Genomic DNA, 23,291 nt, shown 5'->3' with positions numbered 1-23,291 from the left:
GCCAACCTGATGGGGACATTTTCTCATTTGAGGTTCCCTCTTCCCAAATGACTCCAGCTTGTGTCAAGTTGACAGAAAACACCCATATAACTTGCCAAAACCTCACAGTCGTAAATAATTTTTTTTTAATCTCTTAAAAAATAAGGTGGAGAGTGGTTCTGAAAATAGTGTCAAGCTCTGCTTCTACACACATACGTGCACACTCATGAGCAAAACACACATGTGTCTACATACCCAGGGAACGGCACCTTGGTCTCTGCCACCGGAGCTGACCCGGGGACCAGTGTTTGTTAACTCCCCAGTGGCCTTGTGCAACAGAGTTGAAGGCTCATGGAGTTGAGAAGGCTGTACTGTGTGCCTCCCTCTGGCCCAGCAGGGAGAGTGGAGGAGGGAGGCCTGCTGCCTGGGCCAAGAGGCGGGAAGAACAGAGAGCCTCAGGCTTCCCTGGGCCATTAAAGTTTATCGTTTGCCACAGCGGTGATTGAAAAAGGCTTTCTGCAGGACTGAAATGTGAGCAGTGAAACCCGCCAGTTGATACGAGGCTGGGGTGCTTATCCCATAAAAATGCCCTCTGTGTCAAAGGGTTTCAGTAAATGTGCCTGGGAGTATTAGCAGTCATTTCTGCCAGCCTGGGGCTCTTGACAGGGGGAAAGGTGGGGGTGGGGGTGGAGGGTGCCACTCGGTAAGGAGCTGTAAAAGGGAATTGTAGTTCCTGCCAAGAAGGCCGAGGAGGACAGGGCAGAATCACCAGCAGCTCCTGGCTGGAGCCTCCTGCAGCATCCCAACAGTTCAAATGGGGCTGTGCCTTGGAGTGGGAGAGAGGCGGGGCTGCTGACAGTCTAGCTAGGCACAGGCATAGTCTGTTGACCTTTGTGTGCCTTCACTTTAGGGTCCCAGGGGCAGCCAGGGAACTGTACAGGGCAGGTTCCCGGGACTCAGGGAGGTTGTGGTGTGAGCGGGCTACTCCTTTGAGCTGATCTGTAAAATGGGGGTTGTGATAGTAATCGGAGGACCCCAGGTGACATGAAAGGCCAATTCTGATGTATGAGGCTATCGTGTGCTGGCAGAATCGAGAGATGTTTTGTCACTTCCTTTCAGGAGGTGTAATGCATCAGGCATGGGCAGGTACTTATGTGATCAGTGCAGGTCTGTCCTGTTTGGTGAGAGATGGGGATAGGAATGGATAGTGTTCATACGGGCCCCTGTATGCCAGTTACTGATCTGCCCCACGTCATGCTTGGGGCAGCAGAGCTGTAATAAGAGGGCTGTCAAGTGGAGGTTTTTCTGTCACCTGTCACCCTTTGGTGCTGGAGGCTAGGTACTTGGCTTGGGTAGCGTGGGGGCAACCAGGCCTGTGCAAGACCATTCAGAGCATGGAGCTTGTGTGTAGATTGCAGTGGATAAGAGAATTTTCCACTGTATCTCTAGCCAGTAGTCACGGGAGACAACTGGTGGGCCCCTTGCTGTGTCCGAGCTGCCATCTTCCGAGCCTGTGCTCTGCCCCCTGAAGGCATATGTCCTTTCTGGGCATCAGAAAACAGAAAAGAAGCCAAGGGTTCTGGGTGGAGAAATGAAGCAGTGAGCCCCTGTCACCCATCTAGGAGGTGGGAGGGGGCATTGTGTACCCTTCCTAGGGGGATGGCTCCACCGGGCAAGGCCCAGCATCCACTAATAGGCCACACAGGCGTCTGCTCTGAAGCTGTGGTTTGGAGGAAATCAATGTTATGGAACGGTTACCAGCTGTGCTGCTGTTTCTACTGGGAGAAATTTGGGTGGCTGGCTTGGTTTGGGAATCATATTTTTCATAGAAAAGAAGTGAGGAAATCACCCACCTGGCACGGGCAGCAGGCAGGCTGAGGGAGAAGCCTGGCAAACACTTCACTAGGGCAGGTCAGTGGTTAGATGGTCCACACTTCATCCGGGAACCCATCTTACAAGAGGAGCGTCCTCCATCATCCAGGGCCACCAGCTGTGCCCATAGTCTTTGGCTACGGCAGGTCCTTCGCAAGCCTTTGTGTGCATTCTTTCTTAACACTCTCTTTATTTAGCATTTACCAGTTACACATAGTAATGAGTTTATTTTACTTTCATATATGTACGTAATGTATTTTGATCATGTTCAATTTTTTTTGAAAGATTTATTTATTTTATGTGAGTACACTGTAGCTGTCTTCAGACACACCAGAAGAGGGCATCAGATCCCATTACAGATGGTTGTGAGCCACCCTGTGGTTGCTGGGAATTGAACTCAGGACCTCTGAAAGAACAGTCGGTGCTCTTAACTGCTGAGCCATCTCTCCAGCCCCCCATGTTCAATTTCTATTACTACCCTTTGCCCCACCCCCACACACCGAGATCCCTTCCTCCTCCCGGTAGTCCCTCTTTTGTGTTCATGATGTTTGGGTTGGTTTGTTTGTTTGTGGCCCAGTGAGTTCCACGGGGTTGCTTAAAGAAGGTTAGGTGAGGGGACAGGGACGAGCGTGTGGATTACTTACCTGTGGCTTCATCACAGGAAAAGATCTACCCCTCCCCATTACCTACTAACGGCCTATAGATCCTCACAGGGTATATTTCCATTCCTTCTGATGTATTCCTAAGTTCCTGAGTCTGTGAGAACTCTTTCTCACTTGTGAGAGCATTCCGAGCTGTGTGCGAGCCGACCAGCCACACTCAGAGCTGTTGGTCCTCTTTCCCTGTGCTCCTACACTTGCCCTGTGCAGTGGCCTCCCCTTCCCATGTCCTGTCCCAAACTCCTTTTTCCCTGGCGTTCTGGTCACCTCTCCCAGTGAGACTTGGTGCATCCCAGAGGCTTAGAACACCCTCACGCGGTTGGAGTCTCCTAGTAGCCACCATATCCTTGAACTTGGCCACTCTGTCCCCAGATCTGTCCAGAACTTCTCACCCAAATCAAAGTCTGGGTGATAATTTATGCAAATGAGGGAGGGCTGGTGGTGGCCAGAGTCACAGACGTCCATCACCCCATTTCCCGGCACCAGTCATCCTTCATCAGGCCCTTAAAAGATAATACAGTTTTTGTTTAAGGCAATTACTTAATCTTGACAAACTCCTGTGTTAAGCAGAGCTATTAATGGGGCCCGCCATTAATCAGTGCAAACCCAGGTAGGTGCTTTCTCTGAACCGCCATCACTCTTGGGGACCCAAGGTGGGCCCTTTGCCATCCTCAATGCCCTAATTACACAAGCAGCATGCTAACCACCAGCATCCCACGTGGATGGCAGGGGCACCCAGCCATGGGCAGGAGAGAGGCCCATTTTTAATGCCAGTCAGAAGGTTTTCTGAGCCAAGCAGGATGATCCATGGAGGTTATTAGTAGGTACCAGGAGCACAGCTGGAGAAAAGAGATAATACCTCTCCCGCCCGAGAAACCCTCCTGTTCTTAGCACCCACTTTGTCGCCTACCTGGCGGTATGCAGAAGGACTGCACGAGGACCTTATGTTGGCCAGTTACGTTTATGTTTTTATGGCCGGGAAGGAAGTGGGTAGAAGTGCCAAGCCTAGCCCTGTGTTTGTTTGACATCATCAATTCTGACATCCCATAAAGGAGCTGGGTGTCAGAGTGCTCCTCTTCATCTATCTTCCACTGTCCCAGGGTGTCAGCGGGGAGCTGGGCCTCACAGGAGAACCAGTAGTGAACGGAATAGAGACAGAACCTATAGCCTGGATCTCCTCCAAGGAGTCTCATTCCTGTTTGGATGAGAACAGGACAGAACAGAAAACCACTTAGGAAAGACAGGCCTTCATTTCAGCTTGCTGTTACAAGTTACGGTGTATCATTGTAGGGAAGTGAAGGCAGGAACTTCAAACAGCTGGTTACACCCACAGTCAAGAGCAGAAGTAAATATGGACATGCTCCCTGGCTTGCCCGTCTGCCTAGGGAATGGTGCTGCCCACGGGCCAACCCAACGTTGGCATCTCCCACTGAGACTCTTCCCAGGTGATTTTAGGTTGTACCAAGATGACAAAGCTAGCCATCACAACGGTCACAGAAGAAATGTCACTGCCTTAACCCACCAGTGAGGATTGGACCAGAATCAGTGTGGGTGGGTACAAGACCTGACTGTGACATTAATTATGCATTACTAGAGGCAAGTCACCGTGCTTCTCCATGCCTCTGTTTCCCCTTCTATAAAATGGTGTGGAAAATAGCAGATTCCTGCTTGAGGGTTGTGGGTGTCGATGTGTTAAGAATGGGACACGCTCCGGTGAGTGCCAGCACAAGACCTTCCTGTGACAGTCACGCTGTCAGAAGCCCTCTATGAGGGAAGTGCAGCTCTGACCACTCCACCAGCCCCCAGGCCCAGTGTGTGGGGAGTTTTTCTCTGCATGTTGAGCCCTGTTTATTTTATAGGAAGTCAGCCTCATCTGCTTTTAATTCACACACTTAGCTCATCAAAATGTTGTTTTGCAAGAGGCTTTTTGATGTCCAGGAAGCCTTTGGAATGGCTCCTCTTTATATAGTCTTATTCCAGGAAAAAGATTCTAGAAACCACTTTGCTTGATAGATTGACTCATATGGCTATGTTTTTCTTTTCTTTTCTTTTTAAAATCACACTTATTTATTTGTATGTGTCTATGAGTATGTACATGGATTTGTGTGTGCCACAGGTCACATATGGAGGTCAGAGGACAATTTGTGGAAGTTGGTTCTCACCCTGAGCCATTGGGCTTGGCCACAAACCCCGTTACCTACAGCCATGTTTCCACATCTTAGTTTCCTCTTCTTGCAGGGATGAAGGATTTGTGGAACAGCCTTCAGAGTCGCTGGTAAACCCCACATCACCCTGCTAAAGGGAACCACCTTTTCTGTCGGTGGTGGTGTGAGTGGGTAGGCCGAGAAGTGGGAAAGCTCGGTGGGAACGGTACACACTAGAAGTGTCCTTCAGTTCATAGTGATGCCGATGGGAGTCGAGCTCCTAGACATGTTTCCTGACTTGGCGGTGTAGCTGCACGCCCCTGCTGCCTCCCACGCATAATCCCCTTTATGACTCTATGTTCTGAGGGCCCTCTTATTCATCAGAAGGCTTCGGCAGTCCACGTACCCATGGACTTTTTTGTGCACACCCCAGCTTGCAGGAAAGGTAGCGGGTGATGATCCAGGCCAGGCCAGAGGCAGGCTGCACGGACCAGCACAGCTCTGACCCAGCCAAGGGGATAGGAAGTTATAAGGAGTGTCACAACCCCACTCGGTGACCTCACAGGGACCTGGGTGACCCTGTGAGGTAGGTGAACTGGAAGATTGGAGGAAGGGAGGGAAGATGACATCGTAACCATGTGCCATGTTCATTAAGTGGCGTCACTAAGCTAAGACGAGGAGGGGGAGAAGGGCTGAGGGGTGGACAGTTCTCATTTCCGTGTTTTAGGGGTCAGTAGGCCTATGATTAGCGTGGGCTAGAGCTCCAACAGCGCACAGAGCTGTTGGACACGGCGGCCGCAGCTGCCTGTCGCCATGCACTTGAGCAATTGTCCCAGGAAGCTGCACAACAGAAGGGAAGGATCCACAACAGATTTTGAAGACTTCGTGGAACAAAGAGCACAAAATGTTTTATTAATAGTTTTTATACTGCTTTCATTCTGAAGTTTTAATCATGTATATGCGTTTGCTTGTTTGTACGTGTGTGAGTACATGTATGTGTAGGCATGTGTACTCGTCTGTCTGGAGGTCAGAGGACAGTCTTGGGTGTGGGTCCTCAGGATCTGTCTCCTTTTTTTTTTGACAGTCTCTCATGACCCAGAAATCATTGATGAACCTGGGTTGTCTGGTCGGCTAGTGAGCTCTAGGTATCTCCCTGTCTCTTTCTCTCAGCCTCCTCTCCACGGGAGCTGAGCATTGATTGCAAACATTGTGGCAACTGATGACAGTGTGGCTCATAGGGACCTGATAGTAGAGTGTCACATATGACCTTCTGAAAGAAGGAAATACCTCTGAGACTCTGACCGAACAGCCTGGAAGCTGCCAGATGATGAGGTGGCAAGGGAGTCAGTCAGAGGGGCAAGGGAGCCTGTCAAAAGATAGCACAGTTTGGGGACCACATCTTCCCCAAGTTAGTCCATCCAGCTCCATCTCTACAATGGGTGCAAGGAGCATGGGGGCCCAGGTACCAATTGCTGGCTGCTCTTATCTCCAAGTCCATGAACTTGGCCTGGATTTGTTCGCTTCCCTTCCTTCCCTCCCTTTCTCCCTCCCTCCTTTTACGTGTGTATGTATGTGTTCTCTTTGTGTGCAGCTGTGTATGCCCATGGTGTATGTATGTCGAAGTTAGAGGACACTTTCAAGGGTCATTTCTCAGGAGCTGTGTCTGTCTTCCATTTTTGGAAGACAAGGTCTTTCACTGGCCTGGAATTCACCAAGTGGGCTAGGCTGGCAGGCCAGCAAGCCCTGGGGATCTGCCTCCTGACTGCCTTCCCAGCTACAGGGACTGCAAATACACCACTACGCCTGGCTTTCCTAGGGATCAAACTCGGGTCCTTGTGTTTATAAAAACGGTCACTTCAGGCTTTCCTAGGGATCAAACTCGGGTCCTTGTGTTTATAAAAACGGTCACTTCAGCTACGGATCCCCTTGATTCACACTTTTTGCAAGATCCCAGAGTCCCTAGAACTACAATCCTCTGTGTTTCAAATCCATTGATGGTTTTGGGGGCCATCCCACAACTTTCTAGAAAACAGATTTTGTGACCTAAACAATTGCCCCCTTTATTCCGGATTGACCTTCCTAATGTTTCTTCTGGCCTTAAGATTCCCTAACCCGGGGCTGAGGGAGACAGCTCGATTGACAAAGTGCTTGTCTGCAAGCATGGGCACTTGACTTTGATGTGTGGTGTCCACTGGAGAAAACACTAGGCATGGTGGTGTGTGTTTGTAACCTCCCTGCTGGGGAGGTGGGAAAGGGCAGCCACTGAGCTCACTGGCCAGCCTGCCTAACAGAATGCCTGAGCTCAGGAACTCAGAGAGAGGCTTTGTTTCAAAAACAGAAGGGTGGAGGGGGCTCAAGGGAAAGGACAGGAGACACGCGGATGTCCAAGTGACAGCAGAGGTCATCCACCTGGGACCCCACTGGTCCACTAGAACTGGTGAGCAGCTCCTGCTCCCCCCAGTGAGTGGTGGGGGTTTCCTTGGGGGGGGGGTCCTGTAAAACTCCCCTCTGTGTCCCCACCCCTGCTGAAGAGGAGAAAGCCCAGCAGAGCTGGCAGTACAGACAACCACACTGGTTCTCCAGCTCTCTGTATTGCCTTACACACTCTGTGTCCCTCGGCCCTGTCACTGCCCTCATTTCACAGATGGGGAAACTGAGGCACAGGGTGGCTCCTTGAGATGGCCACTTCAGCACTACCTGTCACATCTCAAGCCTCTGGGGCGGCCCCCAGTCTGTTCCTGTGGCCTGTCCCATGTTATTCGGGGTACATCATTTAAAGGGACAGGTTGCACGGCCCAGTAAGGCCTCTTCCATGGCATTTTCTGGAGTACTCTTGGAGCGTTCTTTTCTCTCTGGCCTTCCCAGGCTTGAGCTCAGTCTCAGGGTGCTGTCCACATGGAGTGGCTCCCACTGGCTCCAGCCCAGCCCCGTGCACTCTTCCAGCAACCATTTATCAGTAATTCCTTCACCGGGGTAGGCTAGGGGAAGGCCCAGCTGCTCTCTCAGCCTGCTGGATATCGGTCAGCTTATGCTATTCGAATGTTGGGCCTGATTTTAAGCCCCGCCTCCAACCGCGACTGTAACACTTGTCAATCACGTGTTGTGAAGTAACCACTCAGGATATCATCGTCATTAAAAAGCATCCTTGTGAGGCAGTCGCTCCTACAGCGGCCTCCAAGAGCAGCTAGTCCTGTGGCTGGTGACTGGGAGCACATGCCGTTTGTGCAGGGCCCTGAAGATAGGCATGCTCGGTCGGTCCAGAGGACTGAGGTGTCCTTGCTTCTAGACTGTCTTAGCGCCAGCCATTCTAGCTCTGAGGCATAGGCATTGAACACTTGCTTGCCTGACTCCACCTGACTGACAGGCTAGCCTTGGAAGCTGTCCAAGCTTCCAGGTAGACTGAGGATAAGCCCAGCTCAATGAGGGCTCCCTAGCTCTGGTCCACTTCTTCATCTTTGTAGCCTTCTCTTTGTAGCCCTGGCTGTCCTGGAATTCACTCTGTAGACCAGGTTGGCCTTGGACTCAGAAATCCTCCTGCCTCTGCCTCCCAAGTGCTGGGATTAAAAGGTGTGGGCCACCACTGCCCGTCTCACTTCTTCATCTTTACACCAGTGAAAAGTCTAGGTGACCTAATGATTCCAAGATCACCTGTTTAGACACCTTGCACATACCCTTGTCCTGTGTATCCTAATATACCGAGGCCACAGGTTCTAGGGAAGTTCATGTGAAGTAGCCAGCCTGGGCTTTCTGGGGTTTGTACCTGGGGATGTGATGAGAAGCCAGAAGGATCCATTTGTCAAAGCTCTTTTACACAAAGCTGTGAATCCTGTCCTTTGCATCTGGGTTTGTCTGTTTGTTTGTTTGTTTGTTTTAAGACAGTGTCTCATTAACCCGGAACTGGTTGATTGATTCATCTAGACTGGCTGGCTAGTGGAGCTCCAAGAATCCACAGAACTTCAGCCAGCTGCTCCTCCTTGGCCTGGTCACCCTGAAGACTACATTTATATATGCTTAAGCCTTAGCACAACACCCTGGTGTCTTACTTAAATTTTCTTGCTGCTGGGACAAAATACTGACAAGTGAAAAGGACTTAAGAAATCCTCCAAGGAAGGAAGGTCCTGGTTCACACCCATCATGGTGGGAGGGCGCAGAAGCAGGAAGTGGATCGATGGTCTGGTCACTTTGCCTCTGTACTTGGAAAACTGAATGAGGGGGACACCCAGCTTGCTTTCTTCTTTGAACTCATCCAGAATTCCACACCTGTGGTGTTTAAATGAGATGCCCCTCCCCCCAGCTGGAGCATTTGAATACTTGGTCTCCAGGTGGTGGTGCAGGGCAACTTTCGAATTAGGGGAAGGTGTGGCCTGGTTAGGAGAAAGCTTGTCATTGGAAGTGAGCTTTAAGAGCTGGTTTAAATGAAGACTCACGCCAGTTGGAGTTTGCTCTCTCTAGTTTTGTTTTCTGTTTTAAGACATGAACCCTCGGCTTCCGCTCCAGCTGTGGTGTGTGCCACTTGCTGCCACGTCTCACGACCATAGATAGTTATTCCTGTGAAACTGGAAACCAAACAAACCCTTCCTTCAATTGATGCTATTGCACATGGTGTTTATCATAGCCACAGAAAAGAAACCCATACACCATTCTACACTCCGGGCGGGTCTTCCCCGCATGGGTAAGCCTTTCTGGAAACACCTTGGTACACCTAGGAGTGTATTCCATGGTGATTATAAATCCCATGCCATTGGCGATGAAGAGCAACCAGCACACCGCCTGCACTGTACAAAAGCTCTTACCCTGGAGTCACTTGCCCCCGCTGACTATTGTTAAGTCCCTGGGCATCAGGGCTTCTCAAAGAAAACCCCTTCTCTGGTCCCACTCACAGAGGGCACACGTCCGCCAAGCTCATTCCATCTTGTAGTTATAATTGAAAAGGTAGGAAGCTCTAGAGAAGCCCATTCTTGGGGGAATGGATATCCTGGAAGGCTGGGGTGTCTCCAGTGTCCCATATGTGGGTCATGACCACCGAGAAGTCTCTTGAGCCTCTCTAGGCAGTGTCTACGATGTAGGCACATGTGACTTTATCTCCGAACTCTCTGTCAGATGACATGACTTGGAGACGTGTTTTCATGACCCAAATGTTCTGAGTTCTTCCTGTAAGGACCCCCTCTTCCTTCACCACCGTGGTTATTACAGGGCTTTAACTTTAGCTCAGCTGCCGAGGAAAGCCTGTCTCTTACCTCCTTTCAATATCTTCCTCACACACAGCAAAATGAGGGTCCTACCTCAGGACCCTATCACACAAATGGCTCCTCACCAGACCCTACCAGCCAGAGAACATTTGGTGTTTCAGTTAACGCACAAAAATTCTGGACTTTTAATGACAGCTGCCTCCTCTTCACTTCCTCGGGGACTTTCTGTGCAAGATCAAAAACAAATGCGCAAAATGTGCATTTTTTTCTACGGACAGGGCATGGCTGCCAAGCATTCTCCACTTTGAGCTTCTTCCTCAGAAACTTATAAAGGGAGACATTCCTTTGAAATGGCATATGGGGTGCGTGTGTGTGTCTGTGTGTGTGTGTGTGTGTGTGTGTGTTACTCTTTCTGCTGGAGGACATGATTTAAATTAGATTACCTTTAAAAAAAAAAAAAACCACAATGAAAACATTGTGTGGAATGATCAAATTCAGTATCTGAATTTGATGCCTGCTGAAGGTGGCTGGTTTTTTTGTATGTGGGTCTGAATGTGTGTGAGAACTATATATGGGTAAAGAGGTGTGTGTGTGTGTGTGTGTGTGTGTGTGTGTGTGTGTGTGTGTGTGTGCAGGTGCACATGAATTTGCAAAGACCAGAGCAGGACATTGCTGTCTTCCTTTTTCACTTGCCTTATGCCTTTGGTCAGGGTTTCCCACTGAACATGGAGCTAGGTTGGCAGCTAACAAGCCCTCAGTGACTTTCCTGTGCCTTGTCCCCTTCCAGCACCGGATCACAGGTGGCCGGGCCCAGCTGTGTACATAGGTTCCGGGAATTGGAACTCAGCTCCTCATGCATACACAACAAGCGCACTTACCCACCGAGCCGCCTACCAGCCGAAGACAGCTCTCGCTCCCTCCTGTTTCCTCTTTGTATTCTTCAGCTGCTGCTGAGGTCTCTGTATGGGGGCTATTTCTCTCAGAAGCTAAAATTTCCTCGCTTAGAGCTTTGAGCAAGCATTTATTTCTGGAAGCTTAAGAGGATGGCCCCTACTGAGCTGAAATATCTGACTTCAGATAAAGTGGTGCCAGCCTGCATCCCTTCACTTACCTGCATGAAGACTTGGTCTGGGAAGATTGTGTGGTCATTGATCTGTGAGTGGAAGAGTGAGTGTGAGTGAATGGTGCGTGCTATCCTGGTACAGCAGGGCTCCCGTGGCTGGGCTGAATGCTTCAGAAGTTTAGTACATGTGCTATTCCAGAGGTCCTGAGTTCAGCTCTCAGTAGCCATATGTGGTTCACAACTGCCTGGTGTAACTCCAGCTCTGGGGCATCTGATGTCTACTTCAAGTCTCTAAGGTCCCAGAACTTTTTTTTTTTTTTAGAGCTGGGTTTGGGGGATGCTTAGAAGGTGGCTCAGTGGTTAAGAACACGGCCATCTTTGGCAGAGAATCTGCATACATGCAGCATGTGTTCACACACGCACACACACAAAATAAACCAGTCATTCTTATTAAAACAGGAGAAAAGTTTCCCGTCATTGGGAATTAGTAACATTCAGACCAGTCGAGTGTCGAATACTATAATCTCTACTCAGAAGGTGAAGACAAACAGATGGTCATATGTTCAAGGCCAGCTCGGACTGCAGCGTGGGACTCTGTCTCTCGACTTCCTTCAAAACTGATAGCATTAAATCTAAATGTTTGCCAATGGTGTAACAAACAAAATGTGAACAATAGGACAACAGTCAACCTTAAAAGAAGAGGAATTACTGATGAACCTCAAGAACATACGCTGAGAGAAGTAAGCCAGGCACAGAAGGACAAGTGCTATACTAACAGACGTGTCATCAAGTTCACAAGGACAGAATGCAGAGTGACTGCTGTCTGTGACAGGGACGAGCGGACTGCTAGCGTTTGATGGGGACAGCTCCCCTTAACACTTTAAAAAGTTCTGTGGGTAGCGGTGGTGACAGCCTGGTACCATTACTATGATGCCGCTGCTCAGCTATCTACTTAAAACTGTGAAAACAGTAGATGTTTGTGAGCATGTTCATAAATGTGAAGTACATGTGTTGCGTGGGTGTGGGTGCATGTATACACGCGCACACACATACACACACACACACACACACACACAAACGTATGGAGGCTAGAGGTTAGTTTCTGCTCATTCTTCAGGTGCCATCCGTCTTGTTTTTTGAGACATGGTGTCTCACTAGGAGCTGGTTCCCAACAATTGCTTTAAGCTGTCTGGTCAGAGAGCTGCAGGGATCCTCCTGCCTCCACCTCCTCACTGCTGGGTTTATGAGTGTACACCACCTTGATTGTCTTTTCATGTGGGTTCCGGGCTTTGAACTTGAGTGCACTAAGCTATCTCCACAGCCCCGACTCGCCACTCAGTATTAACTATCAGCCCTTGGGTGCTGGTGGGGCCTCCAGAACCGAAAACACCAACACGTGTGTGTCAGTGCGGAGCTGAGTCAGCCCCCAGTCCGCACTTGGCCTGCGCTCAACAAATCATCACGGTAATTGCAGGATGCTCTTTGCTTATTGAAAGAAAATGCCTGGGTGCCCCAGAGGCAAACATAATTATAGGCTTTAGGAAAACAGGGCCTTTTAACAAGTAGGCTGGGAAAAGGCTAAGGGGCTGGAGCATTCCTCATTCCTCCACGGACACTTCCCAGGGAAGCAGGGCCTGGCCTGGGCCTCGTCCACATCATCAGGGCTGCTGACGGCTTAGGTGCGCCTTGATCGAAATAAGGCTATTCTTTGTAAACAGATTCTGTTACTAGTGTAAGCATTAGAAAATTCTCTTCTTCGGTACTGTGGTAAAAGAGTTCAATTTACCATGGTCGGGGGCTGGGGAAGTAGTAAAGATCTTGCTGCAGAAGCATGAGAACCCGATCACCATCACAAATGTCAGAAACCTGGTATGGGGACATGTGCTTTCTATCCTGGCATTGGGAAGGCAGAGACAGGAGGATCACTGGCACTGGCTAGCCAGCCAGCCTAGCTGAATCAGTGAATGTGAAATCCCAGTGGGAGATGTCTTATAAATCAGTGTGGATATTTGGACAGTACCTGAAGGCGAATGACACCTGAGGTTGTCCTACGGTCTCCACATGCTTGTGAACATGTGTGCACACATACCGCACACAGGTGCTCGTGCACCCATGTGTGCTCAAGCACACACACGCTCGCACTAAGAGTAGGGAATGAGCTACCTAAGCAGATTCCCCCAAGCTGCGCCTGGCCTTGCTTCGCAGATGGTTCTAGGTAAATATGTCAGCCTGTGTGCACAGTGGATCTGAGGCTGGTACCTGATGCTACGGAAGCCACACGCAGCCAAGCCGGGGTGGGCAGGAGCTGGTAGGAATCAGAGTCTGTCAGCACTGTCAGCCCTGATTTGTGGCCAAGCTGGGTTCCCCAAGTTCAAAGAGCACTGAGCTGCTTGTCTTTGTCAAGAGCACGGCTGGGGATCTTTTATGTGGAAGATGTAGGATTCTCAGGCTGGCTTTGATTATTTATTCATCCCCCTTCGTGGGTGTGTGATAGCACAGGCAACATGGAGCCCCTTGTCCTGGCCACTCTTGCTCAGGAATTCATGGAGCTTAAAGCCTTTTGAAAATTGTTTTTCCAGGGAGGGGGAAAGTGTTTGAAGTCCTCCTCCTCTCTCTCTCTCTCTCTCTCCCTCCCTCTCCACAGCTCCTCAGCAGCTCCTGCCGCCTTTCCACACGCCTTTGCCGATTGACATGAGACACCAGGAGGGAAGGTACCATTATGACCCTCACTCTGTCCACAGTGTACACGGGTAAGTGTTGGCTTCCATCCACCGCTCCTGCTGTGCAGCTGCCTGCCTCTGTCCTTTTAGGTCACAAAAGTGCTGGGACTGTGCACATGAGCACGTGATGAGTGCACACCAGCCTCACCTCCGGCTTCTTCCAAGTAGCAAGCTTGGATTGTGTCTCGCCACCGTGGTCCTCAGCTCTAGGCTTCCTTGTTGTTCCCTATGATGTAATCTTAAGTACGGGCTACCCTGGTGTACTGGTTTGGAGTCCCCCCGCCCCCCACGCCACCACCTTTTACTATCTCAGGTGTACTGAGGAACACTCCTTAAAACAAACCCAGAGTGACACCTTTAGGTCTCTTCCTGCTTCCCACCTTGAGGTCCCCAAGGCGAATGGCGACACCTTGACGTGACTCCCAGCCCTGGCTGATGTTCATTCTCTTGGTGTTTGCTCCTTTCTGAGCCCCACCCCCTCCTGCACCACCTGGTCCCCACCAGAGAAGAGACCCAGTTATTTTCATCATTGCAATGATAAAGTAGCTGACCTAAGCAACAAAGGAAGGGGAGTTTATTTTGGTTCATGTATCGAGGGTCCGTTGCGGTGAGATCAGGACAGCTGATCACATGGCATCCACGTTCAGGACGCTGAGAGAGATGGATGCTCCATTGCCCCCATCTCTTTCTCTTTCTGTGTGGGTAAATAGTGCCACCCACAGCTAGGCGAGTTCTTCCCAGGTAACTACGGGGATGTGATATGTCTCCTATGAGGTTCTAGGTTGTCAGGTTGAACAACAGAATTAACCATCACAGAGGCCTGGGCCTTGGCTCTTCACTCAGCCCTCCATGCTTGGGAAGCGAGTCCCTCTGTCTATCCCCTTCCCCTCCCGAGCTTCCTCACCTATCCATGTCAAGTTGCTGTCTGTGGTGCTGAATCACAGGGCCTGTCACTTGTCTGGATGACTGGCTCCTGTGGCCTGCCCGGTCTGATCCCCCTCAGCTTCCGAGCCAGTTCCAGAGGAGAATGGGATGCCCCACCCTGAGTGGAACCCAGCTCTAAATTCCAACACCATTGCCAGAGCAGAGCGAGGTCACATAGACTCTGAGATTCTCCTGGGCTGCTATACCTACAGATGCGTAGTAGGTACGCAGAGAGGGCTGAGCAGAGAGAAGAGTCCCCACTGGTGCCTCACCTATGAGATTCTAACTCCCACTGGAATAAAATTAGTCAGCAATGTTGTGTGCTCAGGTGTTCAAAGCATTGTGCCTTTGCTGCGTGACAGCCAGCTGTCCGATGATGCCTGTGTCAGGACACCCCCTGCCTACAGACAGACAGCCTGGGACTTTCGCTTTCTTTTAAGGCAAATTTTAAGTTTAACCTTGGGGAATGACAAGATGGTTCCATGAGTAAAGGTGTTGGCAGTACAAGCCTGGTGGCCCGAGTTCAATCCCTGGAGCCCGTGTAACGGTAGACGAGGAGAAGCAACTCCCTAAAGTTGTCCTCTGACCTCCGCGTGTGTACCATGGCACACATAACACCCACATACAGAGATAATGCACGAGATACACACACAATAACCTTGAAGTACATTAATTAAAATTGTTTTCACTCTGAAATAAATTCAGGCACACAAAAGCTGTAATAATTGAACAAGGCAAACCACAATGCCTTCTGCCCAGCTATTCAGATATTAACATCCTGTATCATCTAATACCAATACAGTGAACTAATCCACATCTCGGATACTAATGTGGATTGTTTTCTCATAAATCTTTATTTCCTTGTTCAGGATCCTGTGTGCATGTGTGCGTGCATGTGTGTGCACACGCGTGTATGTATGTGTGTATATGCACGTGCACACACATGTGTCTGATGCCCTTCTCCATCACTTCCCTTACTCCCTAGAGACAGGATTTGTCCCTGAACGTGAAGCTAGGCTGACAGCCACCAAGCTTCTCTAATCCTCTCGTCTCTGTTCTCCCACAGTGGACGTTGAGATCCACAAGCCATGCCTGTTGCTAAGTGGGTGCTGGGGATTAGAACACAGGTCCACATCTTGCACATTTGTGCAAGTGGCTGCTATCCACTGAGCCATCTCCCTAGTCCCTTAGGCGTGGGAAATGACCATGCCGTTCACTGACTTCCGTGCCCTTTGTGTGGGACTGAATACCTTGAGGAGTGTGTGATCATTCCCTGTGGCTATCACAGGCAGTCAACTCTGTGGCTTAAGGCAGCACGAGCCAGAGGCCAGAAGTAAGTCTGATGTAGTGTGGACCGGGCTAGTTATTTCTGGAGGGCTGTGTGGACCGGGCTAGTTACTTCTGGAGGGCACATGCCTTTGTCTACCCCCATTTCTGGAAGCCTCCTGCATCTTTCGACTTGCAACCCCAACCTCACAGCATACCGCCTTTCTCCCGGACCTGCCCCACATCAGTCTCCTCTCCTGCTACAATTTTTTCTCTGGCTATTTCATCAAAGACAGTTGCTATTGCTTTTTGAGACGATCCAGCTGGATTCAGAATCATCTCTACATCCCAACATCTCCTCCCAGTCCCCTACTGTGATGCAGATGACATTGACAGGTTCAGTAGATTCATATGCATGCCTCCTTGGGGGGGGTTGTATCATTTGATATCACCAAGCCCCGGTGGAAAGCCTGGGAGGTGGGTCCACATGCTTCTGTGAGGTCTAGGGGACCCGACTGCGTGGCGTAGCCTAGGAGGGTGTTGCTTGTCAACCCCAGCAGCAGCATGTAGAGCCTGTGCTGTGCTGAGGCAGGCCTCGCTGCTCCTTGAGACTCGGGGCTCAGGATAGTAGGTCTCCACCAAGAAGATCAAGAAGGGGCATGGTAAGAGCTTCGGGGCTGAGAGGTATAACTCCTCATTGCCATACTCCCCTTATCCCAGGTGAGAGCTAGACAAACCCTGCAAGAAGAATGGCCCCCTAGCTCTGGCTTCTGTGATTAATGTGGTCCGAGCCTGGTGGAGTCCCCAATCCATCAAGCTTGTGTTGTAGGCTGCCTGCTACCACCAGTGTGTCTAATTACGCACGCGGCATGCAGCAAATGAGGCACCGTTGTTGTCATCTCTTGTCAGAAGAGTCTAAGCCAGTGCCTGCCCCCCTCCCCCCGGAGTCACAAGGCCCTTGGCTTGCTGCTGAGTGCACTGCTGCTCTGCCCAGCCCCCTCTTGCCCCACACTACTGGAACACGCAGACCCCTGCCTGTGGCTCTTAAGATCCTGATAAGTCCCAGGAGTGGAGGATTCCTCCGTCTTCCCCAAAGATCTGCTGTTGTCTCGGTCCCTCCAAGGGCCACTGCCACATGCCTGCCGGCACAGAATAGGTGTCTTTTGAACCGGGAAGCCTCATCTTCTCATCTATGAAGCAGGTCTATCTACTGAGTGTTAGGTTTCAGACCAGAGGCTAGTGAAGCCGTGCTGACCTCCAGTCGCCTCTTCTAGCTTCGGTGACAGGAACGGCGAGCCCCGACCAAGAGTTTGTCTGCAGATCTTCAACCCCATTCCTCACAGACTCCCCTAAGGGGCTGGAACTCCAAGAGAGTGACAGGTGGTGTTCTCAGGTTCCCCCAGGAAGTTTACAGGCCTCGGTTTGCAGACTCTGGGACGTCGTAACGCTATGGGTATGACAGGCACGCCTCACCTAGAGGCACCGCTCCACTCCATCCTTGGAGCCGCACGCCCCATCGCCACATGCAGATCCACACGGGACCACCCATCAGCTATGGGGCAGAAAACTCCCTGTTCCTCTGAGACCTAGAAGAAGGGAGCGCCCCCCTCCCGCTCTATCTTCTGGTCCTGAGCACTCCCTCAGAGCTTTTGCCATGTTGTCATCTGTCTGTTGGTCCATGGTGCCAATTACGACCTTTTCTAATACATCTCTTCTGCCTCCCCCCAAAATCTACCTTAGTATCCCCTTGAATGCCAAACTCAAAACCTCTCAATGATCTTAATAGCAGAGTCCGCCGACCTGTCGTTCCGTACCAGTCACGGACCTATCGATTGTGTGGCTGTGGTGGTGCATGCCCAGGGATGAGTGCTCATACGAGGGGAGCCAGAGAACAACCTCCGCTGTTGTTTCTCGGGAACTCTTGTTTTACCTTGCTTTTTAAACGTAATGTCTCTCACTGGCCAAGAATACCCCAGGTAGACTATTGCGGCTAGCCAGTGAGGCCTGTGGTTCTGCTGTGGGTCTTTCCAGCGCCGGGATTAAAAATGCGTGCCATGGATTTTCCTCCTGTTTGGTTCCGCACATTAGCACCATCATCACCATCATCATCATCATCATCATCATCACCATCATCATCAATCGTTCTTCTGAGACAAGGTCTCTGACTGAACGTAGAGTTTCCCAATACAGCTAGGCTGATTGGCCAACCAGTTTCTAGGACCTGCCTGTGTCTGCCCCCAACACTGGGCTTGCAGACACTTGCCATCGTATCCTAATTTTATGTGGGCATCAGGGAAATCTAAACTCAAGTGCTCAGGTTTGTTCAATAAGTGCTTTGCCCACAGAATGACTCCCTGTCCCCTCAACTCCTTTTTTAGGGGTGGTGCTGGGGGAATTAAGACTTGAGTCTTACTGTGTTGCCCTGGCTGGCCTTGAACTCAGAGATCTGCCTCCCTCTGCCTTCCAAGTGCCAAGACTATAGGTGTGCACCACCGCCACCCCTTTTTTGCTTAACATTGGTTCTGGGGCTCAGACTGGGGACAACACTTTACTGGAAAAGCCATCTCGCCAGCCCCTTGTTGTCCTGAGAAGGAGACCAGATGGAGCAAGGAGGAGTGTAAAAAAGTTTAGAAGCATCCTGCTAGAAGTTATTGTTACTTTGGCTGTCCCATTTACCTGTTCCTGAAGAGACTTCATCACAGGCTAGACAACAAACATGGCTGGCCTTTAGAAGAGGGTGGGGGCTAAGGAAGGAGGAAGGCTTTCTCCCAGTGTCTCCCTAAAGGCCCAGAGTCAGGGATGATGGTCAGATGTATCAGGGGACCTAGGAGAGAGCCATGGGATGGAAACATGGTGAAGACTGCCTGGGTCTTTGCTGGCTAGTTTTAGGTCAGCTTGACACACCTAAAGTTATCTGAGAGAGGGAACTTCAATTGAGAAAACATCACTCTGTGATCTGGCTGTAGACAAGCCTGTAGGGCATTTTCTCAATTAGTGATCAATGCGGGGAGGGGACCAGCCCATTGTGGGTGGCACCATTCCTGGGCTGGAGGTCCTGAGTTTTAGAAGAAAGCAGGTTGAGCAAGCTGTGATGAGCAAGCCAGTAAGCAGCACTCCTCCATGGCCTCTGCATCAGCTCCTGCCTCCAGGTTCCTGCCCTGCTTGAGTTCCTGTCCTCGGATGATGAACTGTGATGTGGAAGCGCAGACCACATAAACGCTTTCCATACCAGCTTGCCTTTGCTCGTAGTGTTTCATTGATGCAACAGCAACCCTAACAAAGACGGTGTCCTAACAGCCTTATGCTGGACTGAACGCCCTACTCACAGTGTTAATGTGCAGTGGTAATGTCCCTGAACTTGTAGTGCAACATCTTGGATCTATGGAACATACAGGGAGACACATTGGTCAGGGGTTCTCTCTGACCCCTATGAGGACATGCTCCCAAGATCCCCAAGGAAGAAGAAAAAGCCAGCTGAGCTTGGAAACAACCCCACCTTCAGCGTCTGGATTGGAGGAAAGGAGTTGGGCTTCTGCTCTTAAAACAGTTTGACAGGATGCTAGAGGGAATGTGGCAGAGTGTGGTGGGGCTGAAAAGAACCAGTGTCTTGGTACACATTGGGCCAAGAGTACTTTGTGTTCCTGAGTAGATGATGTGGAGTCCATGCCAGCGGTCCAGGAGGCTGGTGTGTGCCTTCACTCTGGGTTGTGTGGGCTCCAGCTTTGCTCTGTTCTGCCCTGGGGTTTCGGAGGCGGTTGGAACTGCCTTTGGCTTACAAGAATTGAGAGAAACTGCTCAGCGCAGCAGATCCCCCATCTGAGCAGTCTGGTGGTTCTGTTTTTGAGACAGGGTCTCATGTGTAGCTCAGGCTGGCCTCAAACTCGATCTGTAGCTGAGAACGATAACGCTGACTTTCTTTCTGATCCTCCCGCTTCTACCTCCAGAGTGCTGAAATTACAGATGTATACCACCACACCCAGCTTGTATCATGTTAGGGATGAAACCCAGGACTTTGTGTATGCCAGGCACCACGCGACCAAGTGAACTCCATCTCCAGCCCCTTTCACCCTACACCCATGTCTTAAAGATGCTTGCTCCAAGGACCTAGCTCCAAATATTCTGACTTCTCCAAGTCTGGGATGAGGATTGGGGATCTACTTAATTCTAAGTTTGCACAAACCAGTTTTCAGGGACCTTCCAATTTCTTTGACACCCAGGAAAGAAGCGCAGAGTCGTGTGTTGACTTTCTGGAATCGTGGCGTCAGCTACACTCTCAACAAGATTTTCGAGCTACCTCACAAGTCGGGGCATTAAAGTCCCCTGTGCCTCTTGCCCTCCCGATCAGAGCTGAGGTCCTCCTGGTTGGCCTAAACTCATTCACGTCTGAGCTTGCAGACGGCATGGAGCATGTGTTGGGGAGAGACCGTGACCTCTCAGGCCCAGAGACCAGTGTCCTGCTGCCGTCTGGCACCAGGCCTGACCGCCATGATTTCCAACCACCCCACCTTCTGTGTCTCACTACAGCTAATGGCTCCCAGCAGATCACTTGGTCCTGTGTTGAACTTAGTTGTTAGTCATGGCAAGGCCACACTTTCCGTAGAGGGCAGAGAGGCTCTGTTTGGGGACAGATGGCTCTGGGGTATAGCTCTCAGCTGATGGAAAGCCAACACCCTGGACTCGGGGGTTAGGGAAGGAGAAGGAATGCCAGGTGGTGGGCACACCTTACCCAAAGTCCCCCGGGGGAGCCGTTTTACACCTATGAGTCTCTGCCTGTCCCTAGCAGGAGCATACAAATGGAGATGTCGGCCCATAAATTGGAACACTGTCACTTAAGACGGTCGTTTCTTTGCCGTGCCTGTGCCCAGCTTACTAACTTTCTACTCTGTGGGATTTGGAGATGGCTTTCCCAAGGTCACTGTTGTTGACAAACATGCCACCTGTGACTTACTAGCGTGGTCCTGAGGCTTGTGACCGTCTTCAGCCATTCTCCAAGGGCAGCAGCTGGGCAGACAAAAATGTAGCTGATTTCTTCTAGATTCTTGAGTTCTATAGCCCAGTTTGAGTCATGCTGTACTAGCCTTGGTTGTGCTTCTTAAAAGAATCGTCTTCTCCCTCAGCAAGTGCATGTGCTCCTTTTTAAAGCCTGGTGGATGGGGACTCGGGAAGGGCATGTCTGCCTGCTTCCTAGGCTGAGGTGCAAGATGGACTCAGGGCCACCTACCAGAAGCCTTGTCCCTCCTGACATGGTGATGTTGCTCTCTGTCTTTTGGTCTCTCTGTCTCTGTCTCTGTCTCTCTGTCTCTGTCTCTCTCTGTGTCTATCTCTCTGTCTCTCTCTCTCTCTCTATCTCTCTGTCTCTCTCTCTGTCTCTCTCTGTCTCTCTCCCTCTCTCCCCCCGCCTCTCTTTCTAAAACCTGCCATGACTGACAACGTACTGCCTCTGATCAACTGGTCAGCAGACAGAGGGAGAGTGGGCAGCCTGCCCTTGATGGAGGGACCCTCAGACGAGGAGACTTGGCATAGCTTGTGTTAGACTGTCTTTTGTTGGGAGATTTCTGGCTCTGTCATCATAAGCCCGTGGTGAGTCAGAGACGCTGGTGGGGGCAGGATCTTGTGACAGAGGAGGCTGCTCATCGCATGGTAGCCAGGAAATAGAATTAAGAAGGATCCAGAGGTAAAACACACCCCTTTAGAGTTGAGAAGATGCCTGGGTGGGTCCTATGCCAGCTGAGGACCTGACTCCAGGCCCGTAGGACCCACTGTGAAAAGCCAGTCGTGGTGATGAACACTTGTAATCCTGGTGCTAGGGTGGCAGACCTCTGGGGCTTACTAGGCAGCTAGTCTGCCAAACTGGCAAGCTTCAGGTTCAGTGAGAGATACTGTCTCAAGAAATCAGTGGAGAGCCACTAAGGAAGCCACCTGATCTGGGCCTCTGGCCTTCACATGCTCATGAACCTGCCTGAGCGCCTTTCTCCCCTACCCCCTCTCTCTCTCCCTCCCTTTCTCCCTTCTCCTCTCTCTGTACTCCTCTTCTTCTCCCTCCCTCCCTCCCTCCCTTTCTTTCCTTTCCCCCTACATCCCCGTCACCCTCTCTCTCCCTCTCTTTTCTTCTCCCTTCTCCCTCCCTCTCTGTCTCTCTGTCTCTACCTTTCTCTCCCTGTCCCCCTCCCTCCCTGTCCCTCTTCCTCTCTCTCCCTCTCTCTCCCCTTTCCTTCCCTCCCTCCATTCCTCTCTTTCTCTCTCTCCCCCTCCCCCTCCTCCCAAAGGCATGCCTGTAATGACCTACTTCCTCCAGCCAGGCTCCAGTTCCCAATAATGTCATCAATGTGTCTATCTATGGGTTAGTTCTTTGATGGTTCATTAATGTGTTGATGAAAAGCAGAGTCCTTAGGATCCAGTCACTTCCCAGGGCTCCACCCTCCAGCTCCTAGGCAGCTCTTTAAGGACACTTCAGAGTTAAACTATAACACATTCCCAGCCATGGCTCAGGTAGGATTTGAACTCCAGGCAGCGTGATTCCTGCCGCATCTCCCCCTGCTCTGAGAACATAAGATTCTCAGGCCAGAACCTTGCTCGGTGGCATGGGGCAGACAGCTCATTTATAATGGAGACTGGCCCATAAAAGTTTAATGAGGAGCTTGTCTGATAAGATGCCTAGTGTTTGATCTTTGTGAGTGCCAGCTGCTCGTGTAAGAGGCGCTTCCTGGCCTTGGCTCTGGGGAGCATTGGTGGGGTCAGCGGGGGGCAGAAGCCAGTGGGGAGTGAAGATGTAGTTAGTCCCGTGGAGATGGGGCTGCATGGGGAGCCGTGTTCTCAGAAGCCGCAGGAGCAGGCTTCTGGCCAGGATTTCCTACAATATCAGGAAATGACCCTCTGATTCCTCTCCTGTCCCTTGGGGTCCTGCTGGACGTTCACCCTTTCTGCACTCTTAGGATGAAGGCAGAGCTGGGTAGGGCCGGGATGGGACTCTTACTGTATATTCTCAGGATATACAGGGGCTGCCTGATTAACCACCATGCACCTCAGTTTCTCCTTCTCTACAATGGGGGTGTGTTTGAATCCTCGCCACGGTTAATCTTGTCACTTGACAGCATATAGAGTCACCTAGGGGAAAAACCTCTAGTCGTGCTGAGAGGAAGTTGTAGATTAGATGAAGATGAGAAAACCCACCCTCATTGCGAGTGGCGTCCTTCAGTGGGCTTGGTCCTGGACTAAAAGGCAAAGCTTTCAGAGCACCAACATTCATCTCTCTCCACCTCCTGACTGGATGTGATGTGACCAGCCGCCACATAGACCGTCCCTGCCCTGATGGTCTGTATTGTGGGCCACAAACCTACCTTCCTTGAGTTGCCTTTGCCACAGCAGTGAGAAAGGGAACCAACAGAGCACGGGTAGGGTGACTGTGAGGATAAGATGGGTCATGACGTATTATTACGTACCACGTGTGCTGCTGTGTGCGCCTGGATTGGCCGTCC

At 50.8% G+C, this 23,291-nt stretch overlaps 1 protein-coding gene across 2 annotated transcripts in view; it reads left to right on the top strand.

The window, feature by feature from the left end:
• Gli2 (GLI family zinc finger 2) overlaps nt 1–23,291 on the top strand; it is a 225,992-nt gene that overhangs the window by 154,685 nt on the left and 48,016 nt on the right. For both annotated transcript variants that reach the window (XM_031380382.1, XM_031380391.1), the window contains one exon: nt 13,551–13,656. In XM_031380382.1, the coding sequence (XP_031236242.1) occupies nt 13,551–13,656 (106 nt within the window). The remainder of the gene's footprint in view (nt 1–13,550; nt 13,657–23,291) is intronic.

Source organism: Mastomys coucha, unplaced genomic scaffold, assembly GCF_008632895.1.
Source record: "Mastomys coucha isolate ucsf_1 unplaced genomic scaffold, UCSF_Mcou_1 pScaffold1, whole genome shotgun sequence".
In the NCBI taxonomy this organism is placed as follows: Eukaryota; Metazoa; Chordata; class Mammalia; order Rodentia; family Muridae; genus Mastomys; species Mastomys coucha.
Note: the sequence above shows the minus strand (reverse complement) of the source record. Positions and strands in the feature narration are given on the sequence as shown.